Source organism: Syngnathus scovelli, chromosome 13 (assembly GCF_024217435.2).
Source record: "Syngnathus scovelli strain Florida chromosome 13, RoL_Ssco_1.2, whole genome shotgun sequence".
Lineage (NCBI taxonomy): Eukaryota > Metazoa > Chordata > Actinopteri > Syngnathiformes > Syngnathidae > Syngnathus > Syngnathus scovelli.
Window position 1 is genome coordinate 6,523,582 of NC_090859.1, and position 18,702 is coordinate 6,542,283.

General features: G+C 37.8%; 1 protein-coding gene across 5 annotated transcripts in view; it reads left to right on the plus strand.

Moving 5' to 3' along the window:
• The window catches only part of cacna1bb (calcium channel, voltage-dependent, N type, alpha 1B subunit, b), a 123,040-nt gene that overhangs the window by 89,612 nt on the left and 14,726 nt on the right, over window positions 1-18,702 (plus strand). For 3 of the 5 annotated variants that reach the window (XM_049737144.2, XM_049737146.2, XM_049737147.2), the window contains 16 exons: window positions 1,559-1,655; window positions 2,260-2,420; window positions 3,066-3,215; window positions 3,856-4,057; window positions 4,277-4,441; window positions 5,293-5,403; window positions 6,272-6,355; window positions 9,192-9,308; window positions 10,357-10,422; window positions 11,546-11,637; window positions 11,741-11,891; window positions 11,984-12,111; window positions 15,197-15,293; window positions 17,747-17,852; window positions 17,959-18,066; window positions 18,185-18,294. In XM_049737144.2, coding sequence (XP_049593101.1) covers window positions 1,559-1,655; window positions 2,260-2,420; window positions 3,066-3,215; window positions 3,856-4,057; window positions 4,277-4,441; window positions 5,293-5,403; window positions 6,272-6,355; window positions 9,192-9,308; window positions 10,357-10,422; window positions 11,546-11,637; window positions 11,741-11,891; window positions 11,984-12,111; window positions 15,197-15,293; window positions 17,747-17,852; window positions 17,959-18,066; window positions 18,185-18,294 — 1,945 coding nt within the window. Of the gene's footprint in view, window positions 1-1,558; window positions 1,656-2,259; window positions 2,421-3,065; window positions 3,216-3,855; window positions 4,058-4,276; window positions 4,442-5,292; window positions 5,404-6,271; window positions 6,356-9,191; window positions 9,309-10,356; window positions 10,423-11,545; window positions 11,638-11,740; window positions 11,892-11,983; window positions 12,112-14,043; window positions 14,141-15,196; window positions 15,294-17,746; window positions 17,853-17,958; window positions 18,067-18,184; window positions 18,295-18,702 lie in introns of all 5 variants that reach the window. The other 2 variants (XM_049737145.2, XM_049737148.2) reach the window with 1 other exon arrangement.

Below are 18,702 nucleotides of genomic sequence, written 5' to 3' on the forward strand. Positions count from 1 at the left end.
AAGGATTTATTCTATGTGATAGAACAACGTCAGTACAAAAAGTGGTTTGGGAGATCCATAAGGAGTTTACATTGTGCCGTATGGTCACTGTTTCAAATGAAAATATCTGAAATGACAACTATCTAAGCCAGAGGTGTCCAATTAATTTTTTTCGCGGGCCGCATTGTAGTCATAGCTTCTTTCGGATGGCCATTATGACTGTCAACCCAAATAAATGTATGAGCACCTCATATTATATACAGTAAAAGCTACAAAACAAACTGACAAATAACTCGTTTTTAAATCAGACGAGTAAAAGCTGGTCAAATATTTTTTTTAAAAAGATGTTATTAAAAGTGAAGACAATTTACAATTCTAGTAATGACACACAAATTTGATGCACAATTTGTCTTCGCGGGCCACATAAAATGATGTGGCGGGCTGTATCTGGCACCCCCAGGCCTTGAGTTTGACACCTGTGATCTAAGCGTTGGTATGCCCAAGGCAGTTTGTTAAGGATTTTACATAATACCTTGTAGTTGGAGTCAGATAATCTGTGTAGCTGTGAGTGTGAATGGATTGACTGGCATCCATTCCAAATGAATGGATGTATCAGTACATTAAGTATGAGGAATATTAGGACAGCTTTACAGATTTTAGCATTACCGCATGACAAGGAGTGAACTGCTCTGTACCTGAGAAAGCAACTTTAGAAATATCAACAAAATAAAGACCTGTTTAGCAAACTTAAGTGACAATTTCACTTGTAAATCACAACTGTAATCACACTTCAGTCAATATTCCAGCTTTGTCTCATTTGACAATTGAGACAAGAGAGCAGTTCCATCAGGCACAATAAATACATTTTTCATTAAACCTTGCTCTCGCCCCTGTCCTTCACCAACATCAGTCTTTTAGTGAGTGATGTACACAATCTAAGAATCCAAGCATACACAACTCCTCCTCAATAGAACTACATTAAAGGTGCAGCGTTAGCCAAAGACTCATGATAGTGGTTCCTGCAAAGAAGTTTTTACCTCGACAAGAGGTTGATTCTTTGCTGATATACTGTAGTATTTTTTTGTTTGTTTCTCAACATTTATGTTATTCTACAGAAACCTTGTTGAAGTTGTTAATACTACAATTGGAGTGTAAATAATATTACATAAGTCATTCTTGACTGTGGAAGTGGTACAAATGTATAATCACGTAAAACTATTTATTAGTTAGCAATGAGTGACTTCCATGAACACAATATTTTGAAATATTAACAAAACACTACATGAAGCATGACATAACGTATCAAAATTGTGATTTTTTTACCATCAAATATACTTTGCACTGTTCCTGTAGACTTTTCTGTGGTTGCTGTAGAATAACATTTAGTAAACCTCATGTAACTGTATTTTACTACTAACAGATCATAAACAGGTATTTCACTTTGTGTGGAGTTTTTCTCTCATGTACTGCAGTCAGCCACTCTTGAACGGACAAAGGAGGCATTTTGAAAGGTTAAAGGGTTTAATGACAATGCGTTATTCAACATCTCACAAATTTACTGTCATGTCAATCTCCACAGAGGGACAAAAGGCAAGGACATCAACACCATTAAGTCCCTGAGGGTCCTCCGAGTCTTGCGGCCACTCAAAACCATTAAACGTCTGCCCAAACTAAAGGTATAGTAATCCAATTATGACTCATCAAGCTCATTGAGGACAAGACTAATGGCAGGAAGTGGCAACGCCATGCTTATATCCGGTAGACGTGTTGATGTGTGTGTTCCACCCCCCCCTCCAAAAGTATCGTACATATCCAACTCAGGATAGATTCATGGTATGAGCCAAATAAATATTTTCTGTGGCTTCTGTGCGGAGTGCCTTGATTAAAAGGATATGATAGTGTCACCCTGGTGCTTGAATACTAAAAGGATTCTTTTCATGCTGAAGATATAAGCTCAATAGAGTAACAAAAGAAGCGTGGCTGAGCGAAATGGAATTTGGAACGCTAACGTGATTTCTTCAATGAGAGAATGATAGACAGGCTATTAGGAGAGAGGAGAATAGTACTTGGCACACTATGTAAAAAACTTGATCGTGATCAACCATGCATGAGAATATTTATGGGCTGAGTTGCACAGATGTCACAATGTATACACAGAGCAATTAATCCCCCTCACAAAACACCCAACACAATCTTAGCAGAACTCTGAGGACAAATATTGATGGACTATTTGTACGGCAGCTTCCTCATTACTGACATCTGCGTTGTTTATTTTTCCAGGCTGTGTTCGACTGTGTTGTGAATTCTCTGAAGAATGTTCTCAACATCCTCATCGTATACATCCTCTTCATGTTCATCTTTGCTGTTATCGCTGTGCAGCTTTTTAAAGGCAAATTTTTCTACTGCACTGATGAGTCCAAGGGTCTAGAGAAAGACTGCAGGTACACCATTTACAGTATTTTAAACCACCGATTGTCAACCGGTGGTCTGCGGCCCTCTAGTGTTCCGTGGCGGTATTACTATTTGGAAATGGAAAATAATTGTAACATTTTTAAAAATAAAATGGATTAATTATTTCAACATGTCATTTACCCATCCAAATTATGTCAAATGTAGCTGAGATTTCAGAAATAGACATACGGATGCAAAGAAATAGCCTCTATAGGTTTATCCTCCTTCGATACAAAATAAAATAATATTTCGCCAAAGCAGTGGTCCCTTTAACCCCAGCCAATAAAAGGCTGACTCTAATCGAGCGTCTATAACAGGGGTCGGGAAAATTTTTGGCGGACAGAGCCATACATGCCCATATTTTACAAATAATTTCCCGTGCGAGCCATACCATTTTAAAAAAAAACATAGGCTGGATACAATTAAATGCATGTATTTTAATTAAGACCAACAATTTTTTGAGTGTACGAATGTATTCTTTTTAATGTCATCAAAAGAGCCATATCTGGCTCGTGAGCCATAGGTTCCCGACGCTTGGTCTATAATCTCATCCTCATCTGCTATTTATTTAAAGTTACATTTTTTTGGTCTTTCTTAATTTCAGTTGAGCCTCTTACTTCTCCCATTTCCCTCAGGGGTCAGTTTCTGGACTATGACAAAGTGGAACGCGGACGTGACGTGGAAGCTCAGCCTAGAGAGTGGAAGAAATACGAGTTCCACTACGATAACGTCCTATGGGCTTTCTTAACGCTATTCACCGTCTCCACGGGAGAAGGCTGGCCTCTGTAAGTTGGGATAATCATCATATCCGTGCTGCATATTACCATCATTCATGAACAAGAGCCAAAGTAGAACCCAGTGAGGCTTTGTTAGTAATTTGTCTTATGCCTCACTCAATTTGCATAATCAGAAAGTCAGTAGCAGTAAGCGATTATCTCCATTCGTGACATGCAGTATCTTAATTAACAATACCTGGACACATCTGATATTTCGTTTTAGATTATAACTCAGCGTTTGCTCTACAGCATGTGTCAAACTCAAGGACCGGGGGCCAGATATGGCCCGCCACATCATGTTATGTGTCCCGCGAAGACAAATTTTGCTTAGACTTTGTATCATTACTAAAATTCCAAATTGTCTTCACTTTAAAAAAAATAGATATTGCTTGCAATTTTTATTACCATATGTCTTTTTTAAAGATTTGAACAGTTTTTACTAGTCTCTGATTTCCAAACTCGTTATTCATCAATTTGTTTTGTAGAGTGCACCGTATATACAAGACGTTGACAATCATAACAGCCCTCCGAGGGAAACTATGATTACGATGTGGCCTGCGACAAAAAATGAGTTTGACACCCCTGCTCTCCAGCATGCACTGGATTTCTACATAATTGGTGTTTATGAACAAATGTTATTGACTTTCAGAGTGCTGAAGCATTCAGTGGATGCCACCTATGAGGACCAGGGTCCCAGCCCAGGTTTTCGCATGGAGACATCTATATTCTATGTGGTGTACTTTGTAGTGTTCCCATTCTTCTTTGTCAACATATTTGTGGCTTTGATTATCATCACTTTTCAAGAGCAGGGAGACAAAGCCATGTCTGAGTGTAGCCTGGAAAAAAATGAGGTAGGAACTTTGTTTGATTGAGGCTCCTTTTATTTACATTATTTGCTTGTGATCACAGAACATTTGTAGTCTCATTCCTTTTTATATAACCACACTTAGAAAATAATTTTTATGTAAGCATCTGACTTTCTTGGTTTATAAAGGCTGATTGGTTTTATTTTGGTTGGTGTACAGCCTCTTCAGCTGTAAATAACTGCACGCAATTTTTGTTATGTCCAGAGGGCTTGCATTGACTTTGCCATAAATGCCAAGCCGCTGACAAGATACATGCCTGAGAACAAGCAATCCTTCCAGTATAAGATGTGGAAATTTGTGGTATCACCTCCATTTGAATATGCTATCATGACTTTAATTGCCCTCAACACTGTCGTGCTGATGATGAAGGTAAGTTATAGAAGGAAGGTATTCCTCAGAAAGTTACATCACATGAATTGAAAAAACGTATTTGTCAAACTTGTCACATAAAAAACAATGCACAATGGCAACAGCTCATTTGCACCTAAAAACATTGACCAGTGAAAGAGCTGTATCAGAAATCCTCAAATTTCCAACACAATCATGACAAAATATGGTATTTTCTTTCTTTTTTTTTTTTGTACTGAAAAATAGCAAGGGATGTTCAATACCACTTTTTTCCAGACAGATATGAGGAAAAATACTCAATTCATGAGGAGCCATCAACACCGATACCAAGTACCGATTCCACTAGTACTTTTGATACCTCCACCTAGAATATAAGACAGATACCTAAGATACCTAAAATAGAAATTTCTATCCCAATACCAATTTTTTATTCTTCTAATTTGTAGTTAATGTATTGTTTCTGATCCAAAAATGGCCACTAGAGTCTGGATAATTCTGGTATCAGATGCCATCGTATGTAGCAATACCTTGAAATGCGGCTGGTATGGGCACTGATACCATTACCTAGTATGGGTATTTGTTGAATATTTTTAGTGTTGTAGACTAGTGTGCCATTATGTTTGGACGCAGACCCATCATATATTGTGGAACCCTGAGATAAGAGACCATGAGTGAACCATTTGAAAATATATTTTAGAGTAGGCAGTACATACATCACAAACTTCATATGACAGATTGCTGCAGTTAAATTCAAATTGAGGGTGCTACCTTCACCCTTTGCACCACTGGGCACTGTAATGTTGCAGATTATAAACACATTAATTGTTCCTCAAAATCTTTCCATTTATGTGCCGTTTGCCATTCTTTCTCAGTTTTATGGAGCACCCGACCTATATGAGTCCATGCTGAAATACTTGAACATCGTCTTCACTGCCCTCTTCACTCTTGAGTGCATCCTTAAGATTATTGCCTTTGGTCCACTGGTGAGAATGAGCCCCTTTGCACTCACTCACTCACTCACTCACTCACTCACTCACTCACTCACTCACTCACTCACTCACTCACTCACTCACTCACTCACTCACTCACTCACTCACTCACTCACTCACTCATATTTTCTTTCTTTCTTTTTTCTTTTTTTCTTTCTTTCTTTCTTTCTTCCTTTCTTCCTTTCTTCCTTTCTTTCTTTCTTTCTTTCTTTCTTTCTTTCTTTCTTTCTTTCTTTCCTTCCTTCGTTCCTTCCTTACTTTCTAAAACAATCCCAGAGAATGCTTAAATCATCTCATTTCAATTTGCATTCTTTAGTGGTTAATCCTAAAAAAGCAAAGCAAATTAAGAAACCATCAGAAAGTACTGCTAAGGGGAACATTATCACAAAATACAGAGTTTTGGTCTCAAATTCAAGATAAAAATGGAAAGTATTCATACCAATAAGTACGGGTAAGAAGGCAAGAATTCCAAGCGACATTAATTTTCATTTCCACATGGAGCCATCTGGTCTACATGCAGTGTTTCATCTCAAGCGTAGGTCCATTTATTAATTTGCACCCAATTTCTTAATTTCCACACCAGTTATCTCCACCTGTTTTGTTGTTGCCTGCAGCTTTCAGCGTCTCCCTCTAGAAACCGTATCGAAGACGCCAGACTCTACCTTTATACAGCATATGCCAGTCACTGCATATAAAATGTGACTATTTTTATCTCAATACCTCTTTAACAAAACGTTATGCGTTTTAAGAAAATATTTAAATTGGGAGCAGTCCGATTCCGCTGCAACTGCAACAAACAGTATACATATGACTATTTCCTAATGTAAGGGAACTGAAAAAGGTGGCTTGCTTTGTATTTCAGAATTACTTGAAAGCAGCCTGGAATGTGTTTGACTTTGTAACGGTGCTGGGAAGCATCACAGACATCCTGGTGACAGAGATTAAGGTAAGCCATGCACCTCATGGGCTGCACCCTCAGGATCACCAATCCTTCAATGGTAACATGAGTACACTGTCTAGCAACTGCAGTATGAATTTACCCACAGCAGAAAGATGTGCAATATGCAATTTTTGTACTTGGCTAATGAAAGTTATCAACATTAAATGGCATCGTCAAAATTTAGCCCTTCATCAAGGTATGGTTTTCTATAACTTGGATCATCCAGGCCTTTAATTGTTCATTTTGACCCATTGATATTAAAATCGCTAATGTTAGTATTCAACTACTGTATTCAAATCGCTTGTCATCATTTTTCAATTAAAAAAAAAAAAAAAAAAAAAAGCAGCAACATTACAACTGATGCCAGTAATGGAAAAATTGATCGAATGGACGATTGAGGCAGGTTACTGTGGCTTTCTATGTGGCAGATGTAGTTTCTTTCTTTGTGTGCCTTTCTCATCATGTGATTGTTGGTTTGTGCTCTGTCTCTTTTCTCTCACACTCCTTTCTCTGTTTCTCTTGTCACTCTTTCCATCATCTGCTGTCTTTCCTGGCGCCTGTGCCCTCACTCTGCTCCCCCCATGTGTCACAACTGACACAGACGGTAAGTGGCTTTTCTTGTCAGCTGAGGATTCTTTCTTCTTTTCCTTCCCAGTGGTTTGTTTTCTCTTTCATGAAAAAAAAAAAGTGTTTCCTCACTGTGATGTATTGCTGAGATTTGAGAGAAGATGGATGGCAATTTGATAAAAGTAATCAGTGAGCTTTATCTTTAGAAAAATAATGCTGCAAAATTAAGGCTTGATCTTCAAGTGAATGGTGTTGTGTTTGGGTCTACAATGTTATATAAGTTGAGCAGTTGTTGAATTCATTATTTTTATTATATTATTCTAAAATCACCATCTAATGTTATAATGCAGTTGTTTTTTATGTTAGAAGAAAAAACTTTGGTATGGACCAGATCTGCCAAAATTTAAATAAAAATGAAAATTAAAAACAAATAAAACAAATATAAACAATGGTATTAATGGTATTTTTGTTGTTGTATTGTATTTAGTTCAATATACGTATACGTATATATTCATATTTATTTGTAGTTTAATTATGTATTGAATATTTTGTTGTTGTTTTCATTTCCAGATATTTTTTAAATTACGTTTTTCTAATATATTTTTGATACTCATTTTTATTTTTACTTTTTATCTCTTTGTTTTGTTTTGTTTTTGACAGTTTTGGTCCTCCATAGTTTGGAAGTTCAAAAGGGTACAAGAAAATGAAAGTGAAAAATATAACGAATATTTTAAGAAACATGAATATGTATATTTATGAATAGGTTATGGCTATTTTCAGAGTTACCAAATCACATTCAAACAAGATATATACGTAGCTGCAAACAGTTTGTCTGATGTCCCAAAAGTATGTTTGATAATCTTGATCATGATTATATATGACCCAAGTAAAATGTTTTGGTATTTGGTGAGACAACAACATACATCACTAAAAATACACTAATGTTAATGTTGAACTGTAATGATATTTTCATTCATCATGGTGAATACTTCGTACCTTTTATATTGTACTAAAAATACTAAACTGTCCTTTACGATGGAAATAATGAGGCGCACGGTTGAGATGAGGTGAACAGTGTTTCTGTTGTTTCCATGGTTACCCTGGATTGTAGTTGTCGCTATAATTGTTGTAACAAACAGGGTATTAAATTTTTAAATAACAATACTGCTTATACCAACCATTTATGTTATTTGTAGGTTTATAAACGATTGGCTCGCGATTACCGTATTTGCCGGTGTATTGGTCGACCTTTTTCGATCTAAAATCGACCGAAAAAAATCGACCTCAACTTATACACCGAGTCATAAAATTTAACTTCGTATTCATCGCTTCAAATGTGATGGTAACCAAGGCCGTTTCTCATGCATCTCATTGTGCGTTGCACTTAGAAAATTTGAACCGGGCGGCGTGCGCGAGTGCGCGGCCCGCTGGAAGTTGAATGAGGTGCCGCGATCTCCTCCGCGGTGCTTATAAACAGCCGATCCGCTCGGCGGGGGCTATTTTCGGCCACTTGGCGCGTGCGCACGGCCTCCCGGATGTGCCGGGCGGGCGCGCGAGCTCGCCGGCCGCTGGAAGTCGAATGAGGCGCCGCGATCTCCTCCGTGGTGCTTATAAACAGCCGATCCGCTCGGCGGGGGCTATTTTCGGCCACTTGGCGCGTGCGCACGGCCTCCCGGATGTGCCGGGCGGGTGCGCGAGCTCGCCGGCCGCTGGAAGTCGAATGAGGCGTCGCGATCTCCTCCGCGGTGCTTATAAAGTGCCGATCCGCTCGGCTTGGAGCTATTTCCGGCCTCCCGTTGGTGCCGGGCGGCGTGCGCGAGCTCGCCGGCCGCGATCTCCTCCGCGGTGCTTATAAACAGCCGCATGCGCACGGCCTCCCGGAATTTGAACACATTTCGTCAATAAATTTCGCATATTGAATTTTGAAGTTTAATATAATGCAACAATTGAGCTCGACTTATACAAAGGATATATCATAAAATCGTAAATTTCCGTCGAATTTTAGGGGGTCGACTTATACACCGAGTCGACCTGTACACCGGCAAATACGGTAATTCAGGGTGTACCCCGCCTAGTATATCAGCTCATATGTGATCTTGTTTTTTGTGTGCCTCTAATATGTACTTTTGGTTTAAAAAAAAAAAAATCATGTTTATTGACTGTGTCTTATTCTCAGCAGCTTGAAGGGATGCACGCCTTACAAATGAAAGAAAAACGCTTTGTCCTCAAGTTGTTTTGCTCTGAACGTTTTCCTCTTCCCATCCATCTCCTCCAGGACAAGATGATTAACCTGAGCTTCCTGAGGCTGTTCAGAGCAGCCCGGCTCATCAAACTGCTACGGCAGGGCTACACCATTCGCATTTTGTTGTGGACGTTCGTGCAGTCCTTCAAGGTGAGCAAACAAAGCCGACAGAAACAATCAAAAACAATCCGTTCTCATGCATATTTAAATACACAGTGGAAAAACAGATTGTATGGGGTTATTTTTTTGACTTTCAAAATGCAGATAATGGAAGCTAGTATTTATTCCCAATGATAAGAAAGCAAGTCCATAAATTTGTCATATACCTACTGTGATTTATTTAGAGATAAACAACCCAAGCATCAACAAAACAGAAGACTAAAAAGGTTATTGAGGCACACTGCAAACTATGTTTACTTTAAAAAGTCACAAAGTGGCTCTGACAAGGCTGCAGCTGGATTTTCACTTGATGCTGGTTTTCCATTTTAAATCCCTGAGGGTATGTCAAGTTAAATGCAAAACGCCAGGCTACCGTTGAGGGAATTTATAGCAGGTTTAATGTCACTGGTGAGAGCTTTTATGCAAAGTGAAAATGGATAGTAACGGCAGGGTTGAAAAGGTGGCTATTTAATTATACCAAATGTTTCCTTCTTCTTAAACTGATATTTAAAGAATCAATCCATCAGATAAGGTTAAATGTTTACATTGTTAAACAAGACCGATACATACAGGACCGTGAACGTAGTATTTGTCACCCTTTCAAATTCTTACTAATTCTTACAGTTTCCCCACACTAATAGTTATCAGACTAGTTTAAATGTCAGACAGAGATAACCAAATTTGAATTTATTTATTTATTTATTTATTTATTTATTTATTTATTTATTTATTTATTTATGTTTTTTTTTATTTGTTTAATTATTTATTCATTTATTGTTTATTTACTTATTTGTTTGTTCGTTTGTTCATTCATTCATTCATTCATTCATTCATTCATTCATTCATTCATTCATTCATGTATTTCCTTAATAAATAAAATCTCAATTTAACCACTGCAGCATATGTTTACTTGGTTAATGTTTGACCGACTCTCCAACTGTAGAATGTAGACAGGAAATCAGAAACCTGCACTGAACTGTACGTGAAGATGTGTGATTTAACCTGCACAATACAGTCTTACATGAGTTTATGTTTCCAGGCCCTGCCTTATGTTTGCCTGCTCATTGCAATGCTCTTCTTCATCTATGCCATCATCGGAATGCAGGTGAGTTTTTGCATGCAAGCGAGACGCTAACAATGTAAAATGAATTTTATAATAATTATTATATAAGAATATCCATCCATCCATTTTCTGTACTGCTCTGTCCCCACGAGGGTCACGGGCGTGCTGGAGCCTATCCCAGCGGTCATCGGGCAGTAGGCCGGGGAGTGCCACAGGGCACACAGAGACGAACAACCAACCGCACACGCACTCACACCTAGGGGCAATTTGGAGTGCTCAATCGGCCTATCAAGCATGTTTTTTCGGGATGTGGGAGGAAACCAGAGTGGCCGAAGGAAACCCACGCGGGCTCGGGGAGAATATGCAAACTCCACACAGGGAGGGTTGGAGGTTTAATCGAACCCGCATTCTCCTAACTGTGAGACGGACGTGCTAACCAGTGCACACCGAACTGCCCTTATATAAGAATATATATAATTATATAACTTAGTCTCTTAATGAGCAAAAATTCAGGAGCAATAGGTCACATTAATAATGGAAAAAGTTTTAATTCACAGATTAAGCTGTATACTGGTGGTCAACAAAAACCTTCACGATGCTTTATTTCCAATGTATTTTGACAATGACACAAATAAATATTAACTCCATTATCAATGCTTATTGATTTTGTTTCATTTCAGATTAATTATCTTTCAAATTGTGACTCATGTGACTATGAGTTTTCACCTCCCACAAATATTACTGTCATAATAGTTGCCGGAATTTCTCACTGTTGTTGTCATTGTCAGTACAATGAACGTGTTACATGTCAAATCTTATTTATTATTTAAAATAAAATTTGTTTTACTGCATTGACAGCGTGTGAGTCACTCAGCTCTTCACACTTGTTTTGTTTTTCTAACCATCAACGTATGCTATAGCCAAAGAAGGAAAGATTATAAACAGCCCTTTTATTGTGCTTCAAACAAATAGTTAACCATTGCCATTATTGTTTTGCGCTAAAATAGTCTCTCATCTTTTAATCTGAGATGATGTTGTCGTCAAAAAGTGTCATTAGTGTTAAAAGTTAGTAAAATGAAGAGCTCCAACCTAATCCAAATGTTTAAACACAAATCCGAAAACTTTCTTTGAAAGCAACTTTTGAGACAACTCTCTCCCATTCCAGGTGTTTGGTAACATTGAGCTGAACGAGGAGACTGCAATAAATCACCACAACAACTTCCAGACCTTTTTCCAGGCTTTAACTCTTCTGTTCAGGTTAACACACACCTTTACACTTAATATGATATGATGATGATCATAATATTACACAGGGTTCACATTGTGTGTCTTTGTTTTGTATTTTTTATGCATTTTGCAGGAGTGCCACTGGTGAAGCGTGGCATGAAATTATGCTTTCATGTCTCAGTAATCGGTCATGTGACAAACTCTCAGGAACTACAGGGAAAGAGTGCGGAAGTGACTTTGCCTATTTCTACTTTGTCTCCTTCATTTTCCTCTGCTCCTTCTTGGTTAGTAATCTTGGCCCTTGTTCTATTTGATTGCTTACCTATCTATGTTTGCTGATGTTGTTTATTCCCGTTAATGTTTTTTCCATCACTAGATGCTAAACTTATTTGTTGCTGTCATCATGGACAACTTTGAGTATCTGACTAGGGATGCTTCCATCTTGGGTCCTCATCACCTTGATGAGTTCATCCGTGTATGGGCAGAGTATGACCCAGCTGCATGGTAGGTTCTTCAGTTGATCTCCATTGTAAAGCTAAATTTCAAGAGAGCATCTGAAGGAGGGTGTCAGTGTTCCATCTCAATGATTTAAGGCCATTTAGTGTGGACAAAAAAATCCCATCTTAGAAACAGCAGCGGCGTGAATGACAGTCTGAGCCCCGTGCCAACTGAGAAGGGTGACAAGCCCTCAGCCGGCACAGCTCATGCATGTAAATCCAACCAACGTCCCCTCCTTTCTGCTAAACCGAGTGCCTCTAAGGATATTAGTCACAGAATTACGGTAGTGTTGAAGGGAAGACATTTTCCAGCTAGTTTGACAGCACAGGTTTTTCTCTCATCTTCACTAACCCAGTTTCACTATTTTAGTATACAGAAGAATCATCCGACCTATGGCTCAATAGATTTCCTATAAAAATTTATTGGAGCCTTGTTTACGATTCAGAACCCCAGTTAAGTGAACTATAAAACAGCCACCTTCTGACAGACGTGAAATTCTTATACAATCAGTCAGTGAGACCTTATGTTGATGTTTTTGCATAATGTGGATAAGTAAATTGCACAATTAAAATTCAAAAATTAAGAAGGTTTTTTTAAATATTAAATATTTACACATCTCTAAATGTGTGATATCCCCTGAATGGGTGTAAAACACTTGTTAAGATTTTGAGCATTGATATAAACATGCCCAAACCAAGGCTAGCTTTTACATGACAGATGACAGTCTACACATCTTTGCTAAAATGCCGGGTATCAGTGATATGTAAAAATGAAACCAAATGTGAGTCATTTTCCACTATTAATATGACCTGTAATATGTACAAACTCAATCATCTTTTGTTCCTTTTACAACTGAAATTTGTAGTTGCAAAAGTGTGCACACCCTCTTATCATCGTTGGTATGTTTAGGACAAACACAACACCATTCATCACCAAAAGAACATCAAAGGCGTAATGGTGATGGCAGAATTGTGCTTCGCGGCTGTTTTTATTCAACTGGAGCAGAGACGTTAGATGAGGTACAAGGATTTATTAATAGTTTGAAATAGCAGTTAGTATCAGAACATACGTACTGTACCTCTGAGGTTCCTGCTAAAAAGCAGAAAATATTGTAAAGAATTCACTTTAAATGGTTGTAGGTGTGTGCAGACTCCCATTTAACCGTTTGAGTGTCAATGTGATTATTTCGTTCCAAGCAAAGCCATAATCGGTTTAAGAGGGCGTGCACGCTTTTGCAACTGCATAATTTGATTTTTTTTTACTTCCCAGCTCAAAAAGATAAAATTAGTTTTTGTTTATCTTGGATATTCTGATATCACAAATAAACTGGCATTTATACAGACTTTTTTCTATCCACCGTGTGTTCCCAGAGGCCATAGCAGCCCTGTTTCAGGCCAAAACGGCATGTTTGTGAGAGCATGCAGGGGAATGCGTTGGGCATATGGGACAAACCATTATTGCTGTAGATGCCTGTAGAGATTTCCAAACTGTCTAAATATTTGTCACGGCAGTCCTGCTCCAGTGAGACAATACAAACAAAATCAACCAAAATAAAAATGGTGATATCATTCTTGACAGATCTTGACGGTCTATTTATACTTGGAAAAAGAAAGAGGTGCTTTTTGTTAGATGGTGATGTCATTTTTGGGGCTTGAATACTCAAGAATTGAATTTGATTACTCAAATATTTAAATCGAACTAATTACACGCTTCAGGTCAAACGGGCTGCGGTGGCTGCTGGTAGCATAGTGTAAAATTAGCCTATGCTGAAAGATTGCGCAATTTGCATGAACAGGATTCAAATGAAATATTGCAAACAAATGTTCAGTTTATTAAGTACATCTTTAGTATATATTTTTCTTGAAAATTGAAAGTCTGAACAAGCGGATAAATGAGATGGCCTGTGACCTAACATCGTTGCTGTCTTATCTTTTTCAGTGGAAGGATATGCTATCAAGATATGTACAAATTGTTGCGTTTTATCTCACCCCCCTTGGGCCTGGGGAAGAAGTGCCCCAACAGGGTGGCCTATAAGGTTTGCACTCCCTCACAGTCCTTTGTTTTCAAAGGGACTGTGATGATTTGGATTGTCAATGTCTGTTTTCATTTCCTGACATGCTAGAGAACGACATGGGCACACATGCATACAAATATGCATTGATCCCTTACTAACCCGCATGCAGCTAACCACAGCAAGTTTAAGAAACAACGCCACAAGTCAGGCTCATATAAAAGGCACCAAACAAGATGTCAAAATACATATTGTTTTTACACAGAAATGAATGCAGAGTTAGTATGAGCTTTGTGAGCTTTGTTTTCACTTTGGTTACTGCAATTGTATTTTTGCATAAGGAGATAGAGGGCACGTTCAATGAATACTCCGCCGCTGTTCTGCCATTTAAGATATTTTGTATTTTCTTTTGAAAGACTTAAAAACAGTGTAATGACTTTGAGGGAAATACCTTGACCACAATTTAAACTTTGAAGCTCAAAATGTGAATACACACGAAGGTCAGCAAGAATACACATTGTGTATAATTACTTAAATCACTCCACATTTATTGCCTAAACTGGATGTGAACCTTTTCAAATAAACGATGCCTTGGAGTGCAAAATTATTGCTATTGACACTCATTTGTAAACAAAAAAAAACAAGTATCTTTTTTTGTGAAAGTCTTCCAAAATAATAACACGTCGATTATAAGTAATGTGAATACACTTTTCAGAACAAGCTCTCACATTTTTTAAATATTAAAGTATTCATTGAATGCACTCTAACTTCTAAATGCGCAACTTTTCACAAGGGATAACTCCATCCAGGTAGTTCTCCAGAGACTTCTCCTTAACGTTTGCCTTTGGGATCCATTCCTGAATCCTTAACGCCAACAAGGATTCCATATCATGAAATCCTGGAAATCTTATTAACAAGGATTTCTGTGTCCCTTTCTCTTTCCCCTTCCCCGCTCTCCTTGTCATTTTTCTTGTTTTTTGTTGAAACTTTCCCCATCCCTTCTTCTTGACTGTATCATCTCACACGTGGGAAATCTCCATTCCTCCCTCCATGGCCTTCTCCTATGCTTTCTGCGGAAAGTGGCCGTATGACTTATCGTGATATGTACGAGATGCTACGAGACATGTCCCCTCCTCTAGGTTTGGGAAAGAAATGCCCACCCCGCATCGCCTATAAGGTAGACTCCCTCCCCGCTCATTTCTCCGTTGCCTCGTTCAGTCATTGCTGGTATCCTGCTTTCAACTGTCAAACACCATTCAATTTCTGTCAGTGTGTCACATTCAGAATATTCTGGGCTGCTGATGTATCTTCTTTTCCCATAGCAAAATCAACTCTGTATAGATTATCTCAAGATGCTTATTGTTTGTATAGAGCAGGGAAGGAAAAACCTATATATATATATATATATATATATATATATATATATATATATATATATATATATATATATATATATATATATATATATATATATATATATATATATATATAAATGTTAATGTCGCGCTTTTCAACCAATCAAACCAACCAATCTACCAAGCAATCAAAACACATGAGCGCATCTTGTGCCAACAATCATTTTGATATTTGCAGAGATTTATGTGGGCATGAGTTGAAATGTGTGCGTAAATTTTCGTGATGATTAACAGCACTTTTTAGTTACGTTTGCAACTCCTCGGTCAGGCCCCCAAGCGCCCGTTTGGACAATTTCAATTTTCTCTTCTAAGTGCCATTTTTCTGCCACGGTGTTCTTGGCACAAAAAGACCATTTATACTTTGCCATGTGTGGCTTATTGCATTCAGGGGCAAAACTTCCTGGGTATTTTTGCATGGGCATGTTTTTTGCTGTTTTGCACAATAACCCTTGTGAATATGACGCTGAAATGTAGCAAACTGTAGCTGATACTGAACTGCAATTGAAGGTGCCTAGTTTTACCTGCACAAGAAAAAAATCAGCATAATAGTAAACAGCCAATCTGAAACCCACTTTGGATCCAGTCCATAGGTATGAATGTAACTGTGAATGGTTGTTTGGCTATTACCTGCAATTGACTGGTGATCAGTGATGTATTCTGTACTGTTTAAAATCAACTGGGATCGACACCAGCTCACTTTGGGGACACACCGTATAGAAAATGAATGGATATATATTTAGTCTTTCTCAAAAAGAGATCTCTCAAAGCAATAAGTCAATTTCCACAGTTCAATAATAGCAGCAGCTGCTAACTTATTTAAGACTTTAAAGGAGGTTCTCAATTTTGTTGCAATGCATTTAAACAACACCTTAAAATCACCATGCAGGAACTTCACTCCCTATTTATATGCTCTTCTCAACCAGCTTTTTTAGATTTTATGTTTTGTTTTCTTTTTACAAAATCACTACAGAAATACTGCTAAAATATTTCCAGCACTATGTGACGATGACTTTCCATACATACACAATACTACGCATACCTCCCCATTATTGCCCACCTCCTTTTTCTTCACTTCATCTCTGTCATTGTCTTGTCCGCACTGTTTCTAAAGCTTCAAAAATCTGTATACAAATGTGCATGTACCACGCTGCCTTGCCTTACTGTGAATGCATTTATTATGTGAATTCTGCATGAGCAATAAATACAATCCAGCGCAGACTAGAATGGTTTACCGAAAATTAAAACCAATAATGGCTGCACATTATTATTCCACAGTCCTGTGGCATTCGGAAAACTTTTAATATTTTGAGTACGCAACATAAAAAAACTAAATATTAGTTGATTTAAAAGTCTTCCAGGAATTTTGATAGTTTTGATTTTATGTCGGACAAGAGACACGTTCCTAAAAGTTCCTTTTCAACTCAAAAAAAAAAAAAAAAAAAAAATTGTTAAACATTGTAGATACTGTATAGTGGATATAAAAATTCTACACACTCCTGTTGGAATGGGGTTGCATGATGTGAACACAATCGAACTTTAATTAGTGACTCCCATTTAACATCAGTTAGAATTTGAGTTATTAATTTGCATCTAGCCACATCCCCACTTAAAAGACACTTGTCCAACCACATTATCTCGTTTGTTTAAAAATATTTTAATTTTCAATGAGTTGTACAGAGTGTAGAATGCTGGAAACAGTCTTGACATGATTAAGTAGTAGGTAAGTAGGCTTTTTATATCCACTACTGACGGTTTTGCTTTTCCAAGAGAATGCAAGTATATTGTACATACTCACGGCCTATGAGAGTCTATTGTTCAATTACAGCTAGAAAATGCTCTATCGTAAAAGCTCTGTTCTGAAAAAAGAAAAAAATCTCTAAAAAAGTAATGTACTTAATAGGTACTCACTACTCAGCCTGTTACATATTACTGTCAAATGTTTTAGAATTCTTGACATTAAAATGTGCTTATTAAGATTATTTTTTTGGTCCCAAAAATATTCAACTTTAAAACATTTCTAAATGTTCTGATTTAATGGATAACTGCTAGCTTACACTATTTAACAGTTCGACTTAACAATATCCTTTTAGTGGGTTACAGTTCAAAGTGCAAATTATTATTACAATTTCCTACATGTGATTGTATGAGTTTTCCGGTTTATAAAACTGCCTTATCTTTTTCTGCCTGCCTTATCTTTTTCTGCCACCCCCGTTAGCGTTTGGTGAGGATGAACATGCCTATTGCAGAGGACAACACAGTTCATTTCACCTCCACACTCATGGCTCTGATTCGCACAGCCCTCGAGATCAAGCTGGCATCTGGTGAGGGACTGGAAGCTTGCCATTTTCAATTCTTTGCAGCTGGAATGTTGCAATGATCTTTGTGAAGAATAAAAACAATAAGTCTAATATACATTTGCTTTCACAGGAGTCTTAGCACAGCATCTATGTGATATTGACCTGAAAAGAGAATTAAACAGAGTTTGGCCCAGCTTGTCACAGAAGACTGTTGACCTGCTGGTGACGCCACACAAATGTAAGTCTAATTTCTCTTTTGAAACTATGGAAACAATTGACAAAGCAATCTTGGTCACTAGCATTTTTTTTCTTTTACTTGCACTCTGGCGCCATCTCCTGTGTGCCCTGTTTTCCAGACAATGAGCTGACTGTGGGGAAAGTGTATGCAGCTCTCATGATCTTTGATTACTATAAGCAGAATCAAGCCAAGAGACTTCAGCAGCAGCATCCATCAGGAGGAGTTCAGGTACATTTGTGGAGACTTTTTGTAGGGTTTGCTTTAATTTAGTTTGAAAGATTGCAGTCAGATAATAGGTTACTTCTGCACCTGTCAACCGGTGGTCCGCGGCCTTCTAGTGGTCCGTGGCGGTATTGCAGGTGTTCTGCCAAATTGGAAATGGAAAATAATTGTAAAAATGTTTAAAATAAATGGATTTATTATTTAGACTTGATTTTTTTTCCAGCTAAGTTTGTGAAACATACAGATGCAAATAAACCGTATGTATAGGTCTATCCTTCTTTGGTGCAAAATAAAATAATATTCCGCCAAAGCAGTGGTCCCCGGTGTTAGAGTGCTGCTCACTCTAACTTATTTTGCAAGAACCACACGGGAGACAGTATGCCCTTTGAAGCACTTGCAAGTGGAGAGTCATTC